The sequence below is a fragment of the Periplaneta americana genome, chromosome 13 (genome assembly GCF_040183065.1).
Source record: "Periplaneta americana isolate PAMFEO1 chromosome 13, P.americana_PAMFEO1_priV1, whole genome shotgun sequence".
NCBI classification, from domain to species: Eukaryota; Metazoa; Arthropoda; class Insecta; order Blattodea; family Blattidae; genus Periplaneta; species Periplaneta americana.
In genome coordinates this window covers 55186343-55209893 of record NC_091129.1, presented here as the reverse complement: position 1 = coordinate 55209893, position 23551 = coordinate 55186343, and the positions used below count along the sequence as shown (strand labels likewise).

General features: G+C 36.3%; 1 protein-coding gene across 2 annotated transcripts in view; it reads right to left on the bottom strand.

The window, feature by feature from the left end:
• Positions 1–23551, bottom strand: part of LOC138711932 (cuticlin-1) — a 97574-nt gene that overhangs the window by 56224 nt on the left and 17799 nt on the right. For both annotated transcript variants that reach the window (XM_069843232.1, XM_069843233.1), the window contains exon 2: positions 10614–10867. In XM_069843232.1, coding sequence (XP_069699333.1) covers positions 10614–10867 — 254 coding nt within the window. The remainder of the gene's footprint in view (positions 1–10613; positions 10868–23551) is intronic.

Below are 23551 nucleotides of genomic sequence, written 5' to 3'. Positions count from 1 at the left end.
TGTCGCCATATACTCTGATAGCAAGATAACATTAGACCTACTGAGTAACAAATCCAAACGGAACAGAATAATTGAGAGAATAAAAACAAAAATTATAGAATTAACACAATCCAAGTGGATAATACACTTCGGTTGGGTCAAAGGACATTCCGGTATATTGGGCAACGAACTAGCAGACAGATTGGCGAAAGCAGCGGCGTTAGAGGATAGGGAAGTCGTCTACAACAAAACACCAAGAGAAGTTATTCTGACACGAGAGAAGGAGAGGGGGCTCGACATGTGGCAGCAACAATGGTCCAATTCGACGAAAGGAAGGATAAGCAAAGCCTTTTTTCCCTCAGTCAAGAGGAGGTTGAGCCGAAAGGTGCCCATTTCCCCAGAATTCACAGCAATGACAACAGGACACGGAAAGCTGAGGGCATATCTCCACAGATTTAGAATAATAGAGTCTCCCATATGCCCATGTGGACAGCAGGAACAAACAGTAAATCACGTAATATTTGATTGTAACATAGTGACCAGACAAAGGAACGATATGTTAAGAAAAATCCAAGAAGCAGGAGGCAAGTGGCCAACAACGTGCGAAGCACTGGCCTCCAACTACCTCCAAATATTTTCGACCTTCGTCCGCGATATAGACTTCACAATTCTGTGAAACATCAAACTTGACAGTGAAACTGCAAAACTTGTAAATAGGATAGTGAAAGCGAAGTCTTGATAATATTTAATTTTAATTTAGTGTGTTTCTATTCTTATGTGGGGTTTGGTAATTTGTAAATATATTTTAAGATGATTATATTCTAATTGCATGTGTAATGTGTAATTTGTAAAACTGATACTGTGGAACTATGTCCATGTCCTTAATGTCTTTTGATCTATCTGCGTAACTTACTGGTATATTATCTTTATCCTTTTGTGTGTTTATTGCTTATTGAATTGAAATCTAGGATAGTGAAAGTGAAGTCTTGATAATTTTTAAATATAATTTAGTGTGTTTCTATTCTTATGTGGGGTTTGGTAATTTGTAAATATATTTTAAGATGATTATACTCTAATTGTATGTGTAACTTATAAAACTGATCCTGTGGAACTATGCCCATGTCTTTAATGTCTTTTGATCTATCTGTGTAACTTACTGGTATATTATCTTTATCCTTTTGTGGGTTTATTGCTTATTGAATTGAAATCTAAAATGAATACTGTGGAACTATGTCCATGTCTTTAAAGTCTTTTGATCTATCTGTGTAACTTACTGGTATATTATCTTTATCCTTTTGTGGGTTTATTGCTTATTGAATTGAAATCTAGGATAGTGAAAGTGAAGTCTTGATAATTTTTAAATATAATTTAGAGTGTTTCTATTCTTATGTGGGGTTTGGTAATTTGTAAATATATTTTAAGACATATTCTAATTGTATGTGTAATTTGTAAAACTGTTACTGTGGAACTATGTCCATGTCCTTAATGTCTCTTGATCTATCTATGTAACTTACTGGTATATTATCTTTATCCTTTTGTGTGTTTATTGCTTATTGAATTGAAATCTGTAACTAGAAAAATGTAGGAGTGATATATACTTAAATTCTTGCTGCTGATGTAATTTAAAATTGTAACTAGGGAAACACAGGGTCTTATAATCTTCAATTAATAATGCTAATGTAATTTGAAAGTTTGTAAGTAGGAAGGTGCAAGAATTCAGAATTTGGAATGGTACTTAACTATAATTTATTCTCATCGCATATCTTATCACACATATTTATTGATTACGCAACTGGCAAATTTGCAATCTTAAAAATGTAATTATCTAGAAATGTCAAAACATGTAATATTACCTATGTAATGGGGCATGTTGAAATATATACTGTAAAAAAAACACACACACACACACACACACACCAGCTGACATAAAGCCGCGTAATATTAGTTCCACATCCGTCCGCTACTGGCGTATGGCGCGATCTCACCTTCTCTGTCTGAGGGCCGCGAGCTGAAGGAGCCGGAAGTGCCTCGCGAACGACCAGCTCTCAACGAGCGAGCTAGCTCGTTACTAGCTCGAAGAAGAGAGTCGTTCAAAAGAGTCAGTTCGTTCGCGAACGACCCATCACTAGAAATTACACTAGATACGACACATGACAACCTTGCGGTACAGTACTTGATGTTTTGAACTGAAGTAGCAACATTTATTTTTTTATTAGTAATCACGTCTACTTTAAAAATATACCTATGTCACGTCATTTCGAAGTAGCTATCAGATTCCAAATGTAGTCATGAGTTTAATTTGCTAGTACAGAATAAATGTGATGATTATTAACCGCTAAATAAGTTTATAATTAATGTATGTACGATATGTATTTGCTCATAAGTAGCCTATACAAATCCACACGCGATGACCGATATTTACATTAGGCCTAAGCCTTCAGAACCACGAGAAAAACATAGGCTACATTAACATAGGACAAATGGACGTTAAATTGTATATATATAAAAAAACAATAAAAATAAATACTATCAAACATGCACGTATAATGTTAAAATTGCATCTTCTACAGTCAAATGTTCGTTATTTCTTTTATATTCAACATGAACAAATAACATAAAATTAAATAACATTGTTGATATAGAAAAACCTTAAAAAATCATGCAATAAATAGTATTCAGATTGTAAAAGTTATTTCAATACATACAACAATTATTGTTATTATTATTATTATTAATTTTATAGGTAAATTATTATTATCATTATTATTATTATTATTATTTCTTCGGATATAACTACTCGGCTTGATTTGAAAGTATGTCTGCAAACTTCCCTTCGCGAAGCAGTTTGAGACAGGACGCATGGGATAGAATGCAGCTCTGAAGCGCTTTCGCTTTCAACCAAACCAATGTTTCGAAACATTAACTGTTTCATTGGTTCTCTTCTCTTATATACACTCGATGCTCGACACAGCAGAGTACAGTCGGTATACAGAGTCAAACCTTGGTGAAACTGAAACAGTTACTGTATCGAAGCATTCAAGTCCAAGTGTTTCGAATCACAGAACATCTCAGTGTGTCGACACACTGTTTCGAAACGTTCACTCAGATCAGTGTTCCAACTGTTTCATTGAATTGAAAGAGGAGAAATGAAAAGTGGGAGGATAAATTTAAAAGGTACGTAAAACGCGTCCTCGCAAAGGATTCGGGGCTGAAACTGAATAAGTGAGTACCAATGATGAAAGATGAGTGGAACAGAGAAAAATTCTCTCCGGCACCGGGATTTCTGCACGGAAATATCATATGTACTTCGGTACATAATAATAATAATAATAATAATATAATAATAATAATAATAATAACTATATGAGTACCAAGCCTGTTGGCCACTTGTCTCACTCCGGATTACGCTGCTCCATTGTAGAGTTGGGTAACACGATTCTTTTTCAGAAGTCGATTCCAACGATTCAATCATACATTACAAATCGATTCGTTCACGATTCTTCCCAGTCTTAGGGTTGTCAGGTTGAACTATCGCCAAACCCGGAGATTTACGAAGTCTATAAAATTAATTGTTACTATTACTATTATTGGGCGCATTGTTATTATTATTATTATTATTATTATTATTATTATTATTATTATTATTCCTTTTACAATTTATGATAGCCTATTTAATTTCGTATTGCAAGTTAAAGAATCGGTTAAAAATTCAACAATGTCGGATTTGGTTGGACGGATAAATTAATATTTGAAATCCCGAAAAAAAAAAAACGTTTTTAACAAGTTCCTTAATTTTAATGCCAAATTTGCAGACTTTGGAAATTTATTTCTCCGTCAAATACAATCCAATCATGGTGAAATTTTTAGGCATGGCACAAAAAAATATACTTTCTTAAATGCATATTAGTTCATTTTTTCAGAGCCTCACATAAAAGAGTTGTAAAACTGTTAAAAATTCAGCAATAATTAAATCTTTGCTCTATTAAGGTAGACGTAGGCCTATCTTAAAATTTGCATTTCTTGGAGCTCCTTGCAGATTCCAGAAGTCTTGTTTCCCGAGGTAATTTTGTAGAATTTCTGACAGCTTAAACTCAATTTAATTTAAACACAAATTTCCACTTTCACTAGTTCTGTTAACATTCTGTTCCTGTCGTCTGTCCACAAACTATTCATGACACTAAACACTCTTTCCACATGCGCGTTATTTAATGGAATTGCTAGAACATGTTGCATTATTATTAACATATTAGGGGCCGTAGATTTTCTAAAAAAAGATATCCAAAGTTTGCAATATTGATTTTTATCTTTGTCTTGCATCAATGTTGTTATCACTACCTTTAAAATTGACCATTCATTGTAGAGGTTATTTCCATCGAACTCGAAAGCAATTTGAAATTTCTTTGCTACGCGAACTAAGTCATTAAATGAGAACAGATTGATCAAGAACATATGTTATCACTAAAATCGTACCACTTGGCTAGATTCTGTAACAATCTGTCATACACAGTGGTTAACTCTTTCATTACAGTTTGCTTTTCTGACTCTGTGAGATTTTCAAGCGATATATTCACTTCAAAACCGAAAAATGAGTCCTTTTTACGACTTTCTATTTGAGTATTTACTCCGGACATGATTTTATGCACTTCGGTTGAAAGAGTATTTTCATATTCTAATATTTTAATCGCCTTAAAGAAAATTGGAAGTGTACAATAATGTTCATTTACTTTATCTTCTTGGGAACATACAAATTTCCAATCACCTTTTGCCAAATAATACATTTTCAAGCGTACCACATTTTAACAAGGCGTTCAATAGCTAATTGAAGGGACAACCATCGAACTGGAATATGACGAAAAATTTGAAAATAGTCCTGTTGAGCAAATTCCTCGCACAAAATTCCGCACTTCGCATAACAGACTGCACTGCACTATAAAGCCGTAAGAACAGACTTGTGAAGGATCAAGGAAGTGAATATTGAGTTTTAAATTTGAAATTGTTCCATTGTTACGCATTCAGGTTTCGTTACAATACTGCTACAAAATTTTATTAATGACAAAAGGTAATTGAAAATGGTTGATTGAAGTCATATTTTTGAAATATATTATCATCATATCAAAATTATTTGTTTTAACTTAATTTTATATTTACGTCATCTTTCATTGTTGGTGATTGTTGGAGTAGTGTGAGAGACTAGTGTCTAGCGAAAAGAGAAGCACGCTGAAACTTCAACATTACCACAGACGCTCACTTCTAAAGTTATATGCTTGCGTCATTATAAGTGTGACATAGATGCTCACTTTTAAAGTTATTTGATGGACAGTGAATTTTTACTACAGCATTGCTAATTATTAACATTTCAAACGCAATTTCCCCGGACAAAGGTTTCTTGTCGGCCGGAGATGGATTCATAAAACCGGGCACTCCGGGCGGAGCCGAGATCTGGTATATAACTCTACTCAGTCTGCGATTCCAACTATTCTTTTGAATTATCAACGAACGACTCACAGTCGCAGGACACTTTCCTTTGCAAATCAAGGGTGGGACAAAAACCTTCTACATCTCTGGCATAGATGGCATAAGAGGCGAGAAATTGGATTGTCTCTTGCTCATTGGCCGGAACCATTCATCATGACCTCCATTAGTCTACAAAATTATCAAAGATAGTGTTTCTTAATTATAATTTATCAACTGAACCTTATTATCATTACATCTCTATTTACCCATGCAAATTTCAGATCCGTATTCATTATTTTTCACACGTAACAAATGCAGTACTGTATTTTGATTTCATTCTCTCTCGGGAGCAATCGACACGGTTCGGAAATGTCCGCTGACAGGTTACATCATTCATCAAGCAAGTAAATAGAATCGTGGGTTACGATATCATGCCGATTCTTACTATTCTTTTGAACGACGATTCGTTACGATTCTTTTGAACACGATTCGTTGATACCACGAATCGATTCTTACGATTCTTTATTATTAGTCCTTCGAATGAATGATTCGTTCACGAATCGACCCGACTCTACTCCACTGAAGGAGCTCTAGAAAATTCTGGAGGGGGAAAGCCGAAAATGGACCTAACCTCTTAGGTACCACATACGCCAGGGGAAGAGAATGTGATCAAACTGATCACAGGACAGGACGAAGAAGAAATGGCGGAAGATGTAAGTCTGCACATTAAAAGGAACTTTATCATTTCACAGTGCAGGTGGAGTCGAGAAGACTCGTTCGTTTGCTGTTCGATGACAAGGCAAGTGAAGGCAGTCGGAAGAGACGCCGCTAATTCTAATCTGCAAATTGAAAGGTTCTCTGTCCTTTCGCAATGCGACTATTCGAGTAACCTCGCCCATGTAACGGATATTTTTATAGATATTTTATAGATGCTGAACCTGGGTATTTATGTCGTTTTATCAGAAATTGGGGAACTTTATAGGGAAGGGCATATAGGTGCGTGGCCCATTTCTCTTTAGGGCTCATCCCGACAATTGTCTTAGCGCCTTAGGAAAACCACGGAAATACCTAAGGCAGGATGAGTTGTCTCAATATAAAAGACTAGCCAATTGGCTCTTAGGTAAGGGGTCAATTGAATAATGACTTGAGTCTGTCGAATCGTCTCAATATAGAGACCAGCCAGTTGGCTCTATGGTGACTCAATTAGGATGAGATAGGCGAGAGGGCATAGATGTAAAATAATAAATTAAAATTGTTTCACCTTCTCATCTGCTTCAAGAATATGTTTCAAAGCCCTTGAATCGTCTTTAAATCAGCTGTCCAGTGTATTATGACGAAGTCATTTTTCGTAGGTTAGTGTTAAAGAGTAATCTACAGTACATGAGTACAATTCAAAATGAATCGATTTTAGTAAAAATAACGCATATAACCCCAGGAGTGTTTAACAACGATAAGACAGCCGATAATATTTTTTCGCGGTATATTATTAATTAACACCATGTCAACAGGCGCTTTTAAGTTTATGTCGATTTCTTTTCTTTAAAATCGAAATTTCACTGTCATAACTGGAAAGAATGTAAATATTATAGTAAGGACCAGGGCCGGATTTAGGTATAGTACCGCCCCTAGGCAGTGCTAAAATTTGCCGCCACCCCAACTCCCACAAACAATTTATGAGCAGCTATTATACAGGTCATGTTTAGTTTATATTAGTTTTAAATGAAATGTTACAATTCAGAAAACAATAAATTACTGGAATCAAAATTCATAGATCTTACTTGTGAATTGTAAAGATTTCCTTCGCACTTCCTTCACAGAGGAAGTAATGTTGATGTCATCAAAGTCGATCTGACGAAGCGCATCAGATTCGATGAAAAGAAGCGTATTCAAACTTATTAATTGTTGAAACAAAATTGATTTGTGAAAGCCAGGCTGTGGTTTATTTTTAAGCATCGGTTTTGTTGGTGGTAAAATTATTACGAGTATTTCTTACTTCGATAGGAAGTATAAAGTAAATTGAAAAATAATCTCCAACTCTTTGAGGAACAAACCTTTCATTATCTAAATTATATAGTGCAAATGCTAGAAAGTGATTAAATAGTATTGTTGACGATATACAGGGTGGCGGAGATAAAAGTAGCCCGTGTAAGTATAGAGTAAATACAGAAGCAAAGTGCTGAAAAGGACTCACCTTTCATAGAAGATGTTGAAAGTGACTCCCTATCAAATACAGCTGTGCACATCTAATCATGTTCACATACACTTGCACAAATCCCGTAGCGTGCCACTTTTTTAACCAATCTCTGTATTGCTTTCTTTGTCGGTTGTCCTCTTTCCGGAAACTTTTCCTGAAAATTTCGCGGGTTTCCTTAATCGAACCTGTTCTCACATACGTTTCCACAATTTCCACTTTTTCTTGTATCGTGTAAGTCATTTTGCAGAATGCAACAGACACGTGTAATTTGACTGATGACTAATGAAATACTGACAGGAAGAATGCCAACAATCGATTATGCATAAAATTATCAATTATTCTAGCTGTTTACTCATTTCATTATGATACGATGTGATAGACTACGATAATGGAATTTCAAACATTCAAAATATCGCATTCGCATTCAAACGGGAGGCGGGCTACTTTTATCTGCGCCATCCAGTATATTGGAAATGTAACAGTTATGGTTACTATTCAAAGCGATAAACAACAAACACACATCCAATATGATTTTCAACAATGCATTCTTGTTTATACAAGCAGTTAAATTTAAGCAGTTTCATAGTATAATAACGTGATACCGGTATTACAATATAATTATGCAGCTGCACACTTTCCTTTCACTCTCGCCGCGACCGCGACAATGCGACTTTCGATTTTCAACAGAAAAGATTTACCAACAAGTGTTTTAAAAACAAATTTCACCGTAAAATGAAAATGGAAAAAAAGGAAATAAAAAAGGGAGAGAGAGAGAGAGAAATGCCACCTCCCTGGAAATTAGAGATGGGGAAAAAATAACGTAAGTTATTTTGGAACCGTTCCTTGTTTGGAACTGTTCCAAAAAGTAACAGCACTTTGGAACACTATGTTCCAAAATAACAGTGTTGCTCTGAGCTAGTACGAAATACTTACGGTTACAAATACTCGTTTCACTTTGGAACTACACTATGACAACGCCTGTTCCACAGAACGGAACATGTTTGGTACTATTGAAAGCAGTGACGCCAACTTTTGGAAAACAGTGGGTGGGCTCAAACATTTGACGAGCCGTAAGTTAAATAAATCTCACAACACGATAAATTATTGGGTGGGCTCGGATTCCACGAGCCCATATAAGTTGGTGTCACTGTTTGAAAGCAGAATTGGGAATCCTTTCGTCGTACTGAAAAAAATGTTGGAAACTAAAGTAAAGGATAAATAGTAGAGATACGAAGATAGTCTTTAAAAAATGTACACATTATCTTGGAACTGATGTTAATTAAGTATAGGATTCTATCAAATAACATAATGCCGTATTATAGTAACTACATTGTGAATTTTATCAAGGGAGATGAAAATATATAGGTTATGTTTTAATTCCAAATATTTTACAGTTTTAGTTTCATTACCAATTCTTGAAATTAAACTAAATTCTGTTGAAACATGACTGTATTATTGAAGTTCTTTTGTTTTAAAAAAAAGTACAACGGTAAATTTTCATATTTCATTACAATGAGATTCCTTTCTTCATGACGGTATATTATTAATATGAATTTTAGCACGGCCGAAATTATTATAGCTTTTATTTACGCATTTTTGGAGAAATTGAACACTACTGTGACCAGCTAAGTAGAAGAGGAAGAATAGGTTAGGTTTTATTTACCACTGGGATCCATTTCGATTTCGTGACCAATTTACAAATAATTTAAAATTACATTACATTTCCTGCTTCGAACAAACCTGATCTACGAATTCAATTTAGCATTAGAAAAGATTTCATTTCCAGGAATTCACATCTCGACTCATTATGACGTCGTACTGCATCACATGGCATACAGGGAGGTATGTGATCATTTAGCGTCCGTACCTGTTCCTAAATACCACTGTTACATTACGTACTAGTAGTACGTGGCTCTTCCACTGTTACATTAAATACTCATGTTACAAAAAATACTTGCTCTTACAAAAAATAACTTTCTGTTACAAAAAATACTCGATGTTATGGAACTACATTATGAGTCATGACTATAAAATAACGTAACGGCCTGTTCCAAACCATTACTGTTACATTACATACTAGTAGTACTGTACCTGTTATACAAAATACTTGCTGTTACATGTTACAATATACTCGATGTTATGGAACACGGCCACTTGATGCTCCCTTCGCTTTCAAAGGTGAAGCGAAGCTAGCATCAAGTCGGCCGTGTATGGAACTACATTATGACAACCGTTGCTGCGGTGTTATCAATTTAGCGACTTTGTCACTAGATCTGGCTACTTTTAACAATTTTCAGGGACAAAATCAATACCAACTTTTAATCCTGAACTGGCGTCGAGCAAAGACGTTATAATAGTATGGCGTCGAGCATAAATATAACGTAACTGGTTTCGTGGTGTCAATACTGTCAGTATGACTTCTGGACTTTCTCATGGCCCTCGACTTATACTTTTGCCCTTTTTACCCAAATGTTTGCATAAACTACTTTGACTAAAGGGTTTTAACAAAAATAAATTGTGTCACACGCTTCACAGAATGACAGAACTGAATTTAGGGACTTGACTCTGGAGGAGTTTCGTTCATTCCTGGTGTGTTTTATTTTGGTACAGTTTCCACATTAATATATATATATATATATATATATATATATATATATATATATATAATGTAAAAATTAATTTCTGATCCAACAGAATTTATATGTTATGGTAACAACATGGAGTCAGGCCACAAAGGGAAAAACACTGGAGGAGGGATTCGATCCGGTGCTGTGGAGCGAACTTCGGCGTAGGCTATATAATATATGGTGGTACTGTTATTTTGGAACTGTTATTTAGAACCTAGTATTTTCATGGAACTGGGACAGTTGGAACTGTTACGAGAAAATAACAACTTTTCCCATCTCTACTGGAAATTGCCGCCTAGGCCTAAATCCGGCACTGGTAAGGACTTGAACTCTAATAGGCCTACAGTTGTATATCTTACCAGCTTGGTGTGGCACTGGGAGAGCGGGAACTTGAGAGAGAAGCTGCGGCCTCCGCGTGGGTCCAGGAAGCAAGGCGCCTCGCGGTTGTGATAACTGCCGCGCGTGTAGATCACGCCATCGAAGTCATCATCCGTCTCGACGTCCACCTGCATGTAGTCCGCGCCACAGCGTAGCTGTACACGTCGGTACCCGGCCTGCGACACCCCGATCTCCATCTGCGACCCCACCTCCTGCCTCCATACCTCGCCACCTCCTGCGTTATCAAACAGCACATTATTAATACGTAACTTCTGCTGGTTACTCAGGAGGAGACGAGAGGAATGTGATCTTCAAGACTGTGTGTTGATTATGATAAGCATCACTCAGATAAGCATTTATGTAGCAAGGTGCTGCAAATATTTACTACGCCACGGAGTATTCAATTCGATCTGAATACGATCCCCGTTTTCATGCAATTTTCGATACGTATTGAAAACGATCTGAGTACGGAAGCTGAAGTTTCGAAAGTAATTATGTTGGTTAACATGTCATCGACATATTAGCGTGTTGGTCACTCTGTAGGCATTAGCTATAAACAATGTTGCGTTTTCCAAATGTGGCGCTTGAAAACTTAATATTCTGGCTGTTAATGAATAATGACAATATTGACTTTTAGGAAAACACGAAATATTATGTTTTACAACACTCTTTTTCAACATACATGTTTCCCTCACTGTCGGTAAAACAGCTGACATATCAAACAAATGACGATCGATCACGCGCTTAGCGTATTGAGATCGAATTGAATACGATACCCGTTTTCATGGAACTCAATTCAAACTGAATACGATCTGATCCCACTTTTTAGGTGTATCGTCCTTGAGACTCAGATCGAATTGAATCCCCGTTTTATGAAGAGTTCAATACCGTAAGATCTGAATACTCCATGAAAACATAGTAAATAGTTACAATATGCATATGGAAATTAAAGATTACTAATTATTTGAATAAGGTAACTATTAATAATAATGTAGTACTTAAGAATTATAATTAGTAACTTTTCAACTAGCAATTCATGAATACATTAGCGGTTCTCAACCTCTTTCAATGACGTACCACTGTTTTTAATTTAGGTTATTAACTGTACCAATAACCGAATTTATTATGCGAAAATGCTATGTGTTGATCCTAGGGTCATAATTAACGTTTCTATGCTCGAATACCAATAACTGATTGCTTTATTTAGGCGTGTTCAATTGAGAAACTGTTACTCTTTGAATTTATTTAATGGAGTGTTCCATAAAATATACAGAAAATAGCTACATATTTTTATATTTCATGATAATTTATATTTTTATTTCACACTTTAAGTACCACACAGCAGTGGCTCACGTACCACCAATGGTACGCGTACCATAGATCGAGAACCGCTGGTCCACATATTTTGTTAACGAATAATATTGATATTGGGTCACATAACGTAAGCATCAATTAACACTAACGTACTCCCCCCCCCCCCAGCCTTTTAATTCTGCATTCTTCTCGTGAGTAACAAATAATACATATCCGTTCGTAACATCATTACTAGACTTCGAAGTTGAGGTCCCATTCGGAGCGATACAGATTGACTGATAGCGGAGTATTGGGGAACAAGCTAGGGTTTGTTTACTTTTTCGTCTTCTATCCACTGAATCTGGGACATTTTGAGCAATGTGAAGTCATTGCGATGTCGAAAACAAAATTAAATTTGAAAAAAAAAAAAAAGTTTAAATATACATTATTAACTTTTGTTTCACAATGAAATGAAATGAAACCTAACATTTGACCTTAAAATGTTATTGTACACATACTCATCCATAATCCCATCTTTGAACTCAATATTCCCCACACCATTTACAGACATTACATGCCCACAATAGTATGCGTATGCCCCATGTTTCACTGTAGATAATATGTTGTTTCTGTCGTTATCTGTGTTTGGGTTTCTCCATATCCTATGAATGCCATCGGGACCATAAAGATTTATCTCCGTCTCATCTGACCAAATCACCCTGTTCCAAAATTTCTCATCCTTACCAACATGTCCTTTATCGAAGTCTAATCTTCGAGCTTGATTTGTCTCACTAATGTACGGCCTCTTTCGTGTATTCTACCTTGGTAACCATTTTTCCGCAATACACGCCGGATAGTTTGATTACTGATTTTCGTGTTTGAAGACTTGTCAATCATGATTCGACTGTGTGGAACACTTATTCTTGGATTTTTGACAAGTTGATTAACTATGAATCTTTCGTCACGTGCATTTAGCCATTTTTGCTTGTTTTTTGCCATGTTATTCCAAGTTCCATGATTTCGAAATTTTTCTACAATGATGTGTTGTACTGTACTGTAGAATGTGTTTCGTATTGAATAACCGCAGTTTAGCGCAGTATACTGTATGCAATACATGCGGTTGTGACGCTAGATTGTTCCATTGGGTTACTGATAACTAAAGCCCGAATTTATATGCATTTATGAAGCTTGAAAAATGCATACAAATATGCTCTGTAAACTCTTAAAATATGTAAACTTCGAAAGATTTCAGTCCTAAATGTTTTTAGTTTTAAATGGAGTAGAAATATAGGCCTAACAGTTATTAAAACCATAATGCATGTACAATTTTTGTTGAATGTTATGTAAAACACACTTAAACAACTAACTTGATTTTGACCAATATTACTTAGGTATACAATTTTAATCTTTCACCCACATTAAAGCTGACAGTTGCAGAAACGAATGTCATCTTCACGATTTTCCATAGTGAACCTCCTACGCCTATCAGAAAACAGATTTTTGTACATTGAGGAAGACCTTTCCACATCACAAGAAGACAAAGGTGTATGGAATAAACTCCATAGTCCTATTATTTCTTGTTGTGTCAACTACTAATTCTGTTGCTTCACGACGTAACTTTTTTTTTCTTCCAATTTCATGTGTGAATTAAGGACTAGGACTCTTGCAGTGCTTCCATTTTTGTTATTGTTTCAGATAATTTTATTCCTTATTCGTTAAGCTTCGGAGTTGCTGAATGTGTCACTTTTTAGTTTTACAAAAGGAAAATATACGCCGGAATATGTCCGGAATATGCATATTTTATATTGAAATAGGAAAATATACGTGGAATGTAAATAAATCTTATAATATGCAGTCGTGAACTGACAAATATGTGTAAAGTGTTTGCTATTGTCATGGTAATAAAAAAAACATTTGCATAATTATGTGAAATTAATTTGCATGGAATAAGGCCTATGCATTTTGTTTTTTTTTTTATTTTAGTTGATTATTTACCGACGCTGTATCAACTACTAGATTATATAGCGTCGATGAGATTGGTGATAGCGAGATGAGGCTGAGGATTCGCCATAGATTACCTTGCATTCACATTACGGTTGTGGAAAACCTCGGAAAAAACCCAACCAGGTAATCAGCCCAAGTGGGGATCGAACCCGCGCCCGAACGCAACTTCAGACCGGCAGGCAAGCACCTTAACCGACTGAGCCACGCCGGTGGCTTTGCATTTTGTTGTTTAGATACGACTTGATGAGGGTACTAAAATAACCTAAGTAGGCTTACTTAATTTATTTAACATATTTCATTACTCATACAAATTGTAGAACTTACAAGTTGTTAAACTTTCTGCAATATAGAAAAGCACAAGGCGTTCTCTGTAGAAACAGAATTTGGACATAGACGCAAAAAATTAAGTTCGTGCTGAAATCGGCTAAGCCGCCAGGACAACGATGCCTAAATAAACTTGGGTTGCAGAGTGAGGCCGGAAGACGTTTGGTGGTGGTGGTGGTGGTGGTGATGATGGTGATAGTGGCAGTGGTGGTGGTGTTCGTGGCGATTAATAATCTATTATTTTAGTTCTGGAGAGAATTTCATAGCTTTTATTTTCGTTTTTCGTTAAATTATTATATTATACATCATCTGAACCACTTTTTACAGTCGTAATTTACGATAGCACACTAGCAAAGGGAATACTGGTTTATATTGTTGGTATGGTTTCATCCCACGATGTATTAATAACACCAGTCCTTCCGTTTCAGTGGGCCGGGTTCGTGAGCCGTCCGCATTCCAGCGCTGGCGCCACATTCCGTTACGCGGGCCGGCGCTTCCGCGACTCGTGGCGCCACTGGGCGGAGTGCGGGCCCTGGCCTCATTGCGAACAAGATCAGGGGGGCAGGAAGGTAGGGGGGAGCAATTGCAAGGTCAGTTTTGTCTTGAGTAAATTTTTTTCAAGGACACCTGGGACGTGTGCCACGTTCTCGAGGCAGTTGTGGTTTATTTAGGTAATAGTAAAATGTAAGAAGTAGTGTAAATACCAGACAGGAAAGAGACAATGGTGTATTTCTAAAAAGAAAAGTAGGCCTACCCTGGCTCTGAAAATTCGAAGCACAAGGCCGTTCTATTTGAACAGAACCGGTTGGTTACATATAGAAAAGAAAACTGGAGCGACTTCCTGGTAGCAAAACAAAGAGGTTGTTAGATATGTAGCCTAGAGTAGACTTCACCACAGTCTAGTATATACAGTCGCAAAGCTCGGGGTGATTTTTTGCATTTCTCGCGATAGTTGCTAGCCGCTTGGAGCGCTGTGTGTACTAGGAACAATAGACTGTGTCACTGCCATCGTGATCTAATACAGGCCGTAATGCAGACCATGTGACTCGCTTAACCCGATCACGAAGGGCGGCGTTTCAACCATATAAATTAATTGGAATGCATAAAAAGTAACATATATTTCTCTAAAATGTAGTGTAATTGCATTAATAAAATTTAAAACAATGATTAGGAGACACTTCAGACTTAATTCCTTGCGAGTTAAGGTGTAATATTATTTTTGGTGTGAAAATTACGTTGTTCGTATGTGTAATAGACCTACCTGCCTTTATTTCGATTAAATATTGCGAAATTATTGTACATTTATTTATGCACGATTCAATAATTTTCAGTTGCACCGCACGAATATTTAGATATGCTGAAATTATAGGTTATGTTACTGTCTCAGTTGCCCCCTTCTGTCTATTTTAGTGGTCTCCAATGCCCTGCCATTCATATGGAAATATAGGTTATGTTTACTATATCTTATATTCCTAAATTCGCAGTTATACATTATAATTAAGCATAATGTCATGTATGATACTCCGCACATTCAATTTGTCTGTATTTTAATACTACAATTGAGTATTGAATTATTGTATTTATCTACTACCTAAGAGACGAAGTAACAATCTTACATACACTAATTTCATAAGAGTGGTATGATAATTTTTCTGTCTTTATCAAGGAAGGTGGATGTGCTATATTAAAATCACAATATAAATTCATTTTTATTAAACCTCAAAATAACTTCCATTCTAAACTTAAAATGTTGATGCGAAAAAATTATGTTAACATGTAAAATTCTCTTCACATTAAAATAACACAGTTTTGTAATTATTTCTACAACATATTATGCAACAAGAAGTAAAGGGAACTTATTGACACATTACACTAAATAAAACATAGTTATGATACGCAATAAAGTTATAATATAATAATTCACTGAGCTCCATACACTGAAATAGAAAACCCGAACATATATTACGGCCTGGTCTAGATCGAAAAGGCATTGACTGTGCCGTATTTCGCATTGTTGTGAAAATTTGTGTAAACTGTGAAATGTTTCGTTATCGGTTGTAATAACTGTAAATGGCTAAAATACAATAATTTGAGTAATAATATGGGACAAGGAGACGTTTGTTGCACTATAAATTCTAAGAAAAAGAGGTCAGAGTTATCCTTCCGAAAGATCCAGGAAGGTGAGTTTATAAAATATAATATATACTTTATGAAAATAATATATAAATCTTATGCATTTTGTATTTCAATAGTGGAAGGAAGGTGTTAATTTTTCAAAAACACGATATCAAAAGTATAATACATTTTATCGTCTGCTAGGGAAAGAGTCTGTGATGAGGCGATAGTAGCGATCCTGGTGGCTAGCAACTATCTATGGATGCATATTTCAACTGTCTATGTTTGCATATTTAGTAAGTATTGAACTTCGCAACTGTATATACTAAACTGTGACTTCACTATGAAATTATTTAAATATAAACGAAATATGACTTTTTATAACTGCAAATATTTGACGACAATAAAAAAATCTCGAAAAATAGTACCTTGGCGCCGCCAGGCCTAAAATACATCCCTGGAAAGGGGCATTTCACTTCGCTGACATTATTCGAAAAAATTCGGACTAAGGAAAGAGTAAGATATCGGGACCATTCTAGCAGTTAATGGGCCCCAGCATACTGAAGTTACAGTAAAGGAGGAAAGACCTGTCCTGTGCCTTTTCGTGTGCCGTGGTTATATCACCAATGGGTTTGGAGGGGAAAGGCATGTTTTAATCTGAGATGAACTCTTTGTGTCAGTAGATTCGTATAAAGTATTATATTAAGCTGCTCCCGAATCAACATTTTGTGAATTTTAGTTTGAAAAGAGAGCACTTCGAACCGTAATCGAAAGGAAAATGATTTTGTCAACAGCAGGAAATGTTAAACAGATGCTCTCTTTACATTAAAACTATTTTTCAATGCTATTGAGTTCCTCTTCAACGACAGTTATGTCTTAATGATCTCTTTGAATAATTCTAAACAAGTTTCGAAGTAGTCTATAGTTTGAACGAAAAAAATAATTATTAGCAAAATTTAGAATGGGATAGTTATTTTAAAGCTATTTTATTTTTTTGAGAAGCCTAAATTTTTCTAATATTTCTTCACAATCCTCAATCCGGTATTCTATCAATTCATATCCTATTATATTTATATACGTTTTTACTTTCCTATTTCCTGCAACCTCGTCAGTATTTTATCACATATCCATTTTTACATCTCGAAGCACCAGGAAATCATCTATGACTTTGTGATTCTTTTCCTTTGCTCTGGATTCATACTGTTCAAAACGTTCTCTAATATCGTGCATATAATAATAAATGACTTGAACAATTTTTATAGCGTAGCTAGAACTGCACGCACTGTATTCTTCATCTAACATAATTAGGAATATTAAATTCAGACGTTTGAGATGGACAGGGCATGTAGCACGTATGGGTGAATCATGAAATGCATATAGAGTGTTAGTTGGAAGATCTGGGGGGGGGGAAATATCTTTGGAGAGGCCGAGACATAGATCGAAAGATAACATTAAAATAGATTTGAGGGAAGTGAGATATGATGGTAGGGACTGGATTAATCTTGCTGAGGATAGCGATGGATGACGGGCTTATGTGAGGGCGGCAATGAACCCCTGGGTTCCTTAAAAGCCATTTTGTAAGTTATAAAACTGACAAATACTGTGAATAAACCTATTCGTAACTGTTTAAAAATATCAGATTGACAACGTTTACATCTACCACACTCCGACCCAATGCGGCAAGGAAATTCTATGAGAATATAATCTTCCATCAATAGAGTTAAACCCCCTTGCTCCTTGCACTGTGGCGCTGCTACTCTGCCGTGGTTCATTAGCGCATTAACAGGTGTTATAAAAGTTAGGAACTGGTAATCTTTTGAGAATAAGACATTCTCTGCTGAAGATATCTGCTACCTGTTTTGGCCAGAGAAGGGAATACTTAAGACGAATATTTCAACAGAAAGTAAAAGTAATTCTGTGTATAATGGCAAAACGCTTTTCTGTCAGTAATAGGCATGACTTAACCTGCTTCTTTATAATTTTATTTCATTCAAAAATCTTGAAGAAAGTCGTTTGACGAAACTTGAAATGAATCGTTATTGTTGTTGTGGACTAAAAATGAAGACATTCTTTTATTACAATCATTAACTGTCATGTGCATAATTCCCATTGATAGTTAGAGAATATGAATAAAATCCGCCCAGTATTCCAAGAGAAATTCCAGTATAATACATACCCATACGGAATACCCATTTATTTTAATTTTCAAGGATGGGAAAACATATATTTTATAAAAATCACGGAATGAATTTTTCTAGTTTCACAGTTGTTTTTTCTTACACTGTGAGTTTCAGCGAACTATTCCAGTGTTTCTGACGACAGGTTCCCCCCCTCCCTCTTCTGCTACCACCGCTGCTTGCATCCTCGAACTCAAGACGCTTCGCCGCATTAAAACTTAAGTACTGTGTTATATTAATAACACTCCTCACAGTAACTGCTGGAAGTGTTGCCCATCTTGTGTGGTACATAATTCACAGAACCTGTTTCATTAAATTTATTCACTAAATTTAATATTATTTTTTTTACACGAAACTCAGTGGCCAGAGAGTTTACATCTGAAGTTTTCCTTTGTTCTGCCATATGATTTCTTTTCCCGTATGTACGTTTTAAAATTGCATACGTTCATTCACTGAATGAAAACATACATAACACAACACAACGTAATAAACTGCACATGTCCTTAGCTAAATCACTGTGTGCGTTTATTACCGAACAGTATACAGGCTGACACAGCTAATTTTTGGGGACGGGGATTCACCAACCATGCAGCCTTGTATCTCTCTTTCCTTCATTTCCGCTCTCTTGGCATGTATACACAAAAAGAGCTTATGCCTGAAGGATAATGAATACCAGTAAAAGTGATGAAATACTCTAAGCATTCGGGGATTCACCGGCCATGCGACTAAGAGGAGACGAATTCGTGAGAATAGTCTAATCGGTATTTTTACTGGTAAGTTATACTCATAAACCAGGGATGTCCAATTTTGAAAAGTACATAGGGTAACTTAGGGTCTTTTGGACAGTGGGGCCACTGTCCAAAAGACCCTAAGTTACCCCGTGGAAAGAGAAATAGTGTGGGAACAAAAGGAAAAATTTTAAACCTAAATTTCCTGGTTGCCTAGTTCCGTGCAGAAAAAAAATTCTAAAAGTGAATAGGTTTAGTGAAAAAGATTCTGTGAATAATGTGAATTACGCATCACATAAGATGGGAAACATTTCCAGCAGCTGTGAGTACCGAATGCTATTAATATAACTTAGTATGTCGATAAGTTTTAATCTGGCGAAGCGCCTTAAGTTTGTGGATGCAACAAACAGTGTCGGTAAGTCGGAGGATCTGCCGCTGCACGGCCGAAACACCGGGATCGTTCGCTGGGACTTGCTGCATTTCTTACAATGAAACAGTCTGAATTAACAAACTGTGCACAATAAAATATGAAAGTACGATATACTAAGATGGGTGTCATTTTTGTGTGGGAACGGCTTCCAGATATGGAGGGTAGCTGTGAATATATTGAATAAGTAGTCGGTAATGGTTTGTCCTCCAGCTTGGGGGTTGGGCGAAGGCCTAACAATCATCACTGTAAAAAAAATTGCTTGTTACGAAATCCCAACATAGGCCTCGGAATGGGACTGATCCTTTGGCGCGACCACAGCAAAGGAATAAGATTCTAAGGACTGGATTAATCTTGCTCAGGATGACGGGCTTATGTGGGAACGACAATGAACCTCCGGATTCCTTAAAAAGCCATCTCTAAGTAAGTCGTCTTAATGTATTCTAGCCACCGGCGTGGCTCAGTCGGTCAAGGCGCATGCCTGCCGGTCTGAAGTTGCGTTCGGGCGTGGGTTCGATCCCCGTTTGGGCTGATAACCTGGTTGGTTTTTTTCCGAGGTTTTTCCCAACCGTAATGTGAATGCAAGGTAATTTATGGCGAATCCTCGGCCTCATCTCGCCAAATATCATCTCGCTAACACCAATCTCATCGACGCTAAATAACCTAGCACTTGATACAGCGTCGTTAAATAACCAACTAAATTAAAAATGTTGAATTCTCCGTCTTTTGAGTTCACTAATGTAATCAGAACACCTGGAATACCATGTAATGTAGCCTATTTGGATATATAAAAAATTCAAGTGAAAAAAAAAAATTCAGAATATGAAATTCGCTATAAAACGACGCAGTAGTAATAATTTGCGAATATGTTTATATTTCGCTATTAGAACTCTATTTCGCGATTTTTCGTGATTGTTTCATCCGCATATTATTAATCATAATCACTTAATTCATAGAGATTAATAAAAATCTATTGCATATCTATTATGTCATGATTTTCGCGATGTCAGTAAATACCCCCGGCCCTGATTATTAGGCTATTATTATTATTATTATTATTATTATTATTATTATTATTATTATTATTATTATATTATTATCAATATAATAATTATCATTAGTAATGAAAATAATGATGTCACTAACTAAATAAGTTGCTATGCTGAGTTTGTTTCAGTGATTGTTTCAATGTGGTAAAGCAATGCACATTAACGCTCAGCTGAAGAAGTATGGGTTGAAATTCTCCTACAAATATTTTTCAGATCGCTGAAGTCTCAGTAGAGACACTGTTTTTTTAGACAGCAACAAGCACGGCCAACAGAAAAGTGTATTTTGAACCACATTACCACTTAACTACTTATGCTGCCCATACCGGGATGCATTGGAAACTCGCGTTTTAAGATTATCTGTCTGAAAAATTGACAGTGATGGCGTAGGTATCTCGGTATCAATTATTAAAAACTTTCTTTCTTCAATAACATTTCTTCCCGAAAAGGATATTCTGTCAATTAATTAATTAATTATATCATTATTGCTGGCATCTGTGTCTGTTTTTCCGAAACACATACCGTAACAGCACTGGGCTACACTTACTACTGTACTAGAAAGTACAATTGCACAGACCTACAAACAAAATTCAGGCGGCCCAAATTTTGTTTCTGGGTCTGTACAGCACCCTCGCATATCATAAACGAAGACTTGAAGGGAGAGAAGAGTGTGGGCCTCCACCTGCTAATTAGCGGGAATTTTTAGGTTATTTATGGTCTAGGAAGGTGAGTCACCACTGCTATTCTCACCCCATCCCATCCTTGAGACCGGTCCATAGATGGGAGGAGTGAAAGCTGACCAGGCTACGAGGCCAGAGGAATTGTACCTCAGTTACAGCGTTTCAAGTGCAACCTCAAAACCCGCGAAAACATACGAAATGCAGAAGCCAGACTCGGCACGAGCGTTCCTGGCCACAGGAACAAATTTCACTGCAAGACAGGTCTATATACACCACCGTTTTCAAATACTTCAACAACGCTATATGCTTCATTTAAATAGCTAATATATTATATAAAAATACAAAATTTGGATTCAGTTATGCCAAGCGCGCTGAACGAAGACATAGTTTTTCAACATTTCACGTCTGTATCGTTCCGGAACATAACATGCAACATGCTGTACAGTGATGTGGACAATCAGAGAGACAGATTGAACACAAATTAGGAATCTTGCAAACGGGACAACAGGATGCACAGTTCTCAAATATTTCTGAAAACTAGGGAACAGCAAAGAAAATGTCAAAACTGATGCTGTCGATTATCGAAGTCTGAACCTTCGGAGAAAAAAAAAAAGTTAGCGGTGGCTGAGCGAAGATATTGGGCTGGGAATCGAATCCCGGACATGTCCTCAAGACACTAGCGGGTCATCTTCCAGTAGTGCAGGAATGCGGTCCGCGAGGGCTCCAAAAGGTGGCCACTCCGATTCACGGCCCGGTCACACGCAGCTCCTCCTCTGCAGGGTAGCGAACTATTGGCAGCGTATACTGGTTTTACTGTTTCATTTCATTTTTGTAGCACCTTCAAGTTGTCAAATATTACTGGATCTCGATCCTCTTTTGAAAAAAACGGTCCTACTGTTCACAGAGTCGTAATAATAATTATGTTGATGATGATTATGACGATAATAATAATAATAATAATAATAATAATAATAACCAATATCACGCCGGCCGTCATCATCATCATTATCATTATCATCATCATTACCATAACCGTGAATTACAGTTCCTTCACCATCAAGAATAGGCCTAACATCATGGTCACGGTTGTTATCAACGCCACTGTCAAAAACATAAAGTTCATCATTGTAACAAACAACATTACCACCATTGCATAACGCTATCATATTCATCACCGCTAGCATGGTACCATTGTTACTGTTGTTGTTTAGTCGACTGTCCGAAGACAGGTTTGAACCCCATAAGTGAGGCATTAAGGCATCATTAATGAGGCAACTAAGCCTGCCAGTCTGAAGTTGCGTTCGGGCGTGGGTTCGATCCCCGTTTGGGCTGATAACCTGGTTGGTTTTTTTCCGAGGTTTTCCCCAACTGTAATGTGAATGCAAGGTAAATGGGGTAGGATGTCTAGTTCCTTTCCCTCTTCATTGCATACATAGCTGCCTAGTTACATATTACACTAATCAGACTTCAGATACATACAAACTTATTGTTCTTCCTCTGACTCTGACACATATCGTTGTGAGATGTACTGCCTGATAATAGATGTACATATCAGCTAGAACCTTAATCAGAGGTATTATTACAATTTTCATATTTATTTCCATCGCTTTTGCCATCACCATTATCACATTTCGTATATCACCAACACTCAGTATTGCTAAGAATCACCATTACTATTACCATTATCATCAGCATCACTAGACTCATTAAACTGTCGTTATCTTTATCATCATAAGAAGGTGAAATTATGGCGCCTCTTCCATTTTTTTTTGGCGAATGTCTGTGTTATAGATCTTTGTTAGTCTTAGATTGCTTACGAGTATTTTAAGTTATGTAGTAGCCTCTGTTTTCGCTATTTCGTTTATCGTAAGTAAAAAGTGCATCAAAATTTCTCTAATACTTCCATTTTAATGCTCTTGTATTATTTTTAAATAAGTAATTTGTATTTTCCAGTAGATCTAATATCTAATATAGGAAATTTGGTAAATTAATATTCATAAATCCGGAAAACTACTCTGTATTACGATCGTCGCAGAGAGTAGAATCTGGAAAGGGATAGCTGCCCTATACAGCCTCGTAATTAATTTCGTTGTATATATATAAAAAAAAAATCTACATAGGCCTA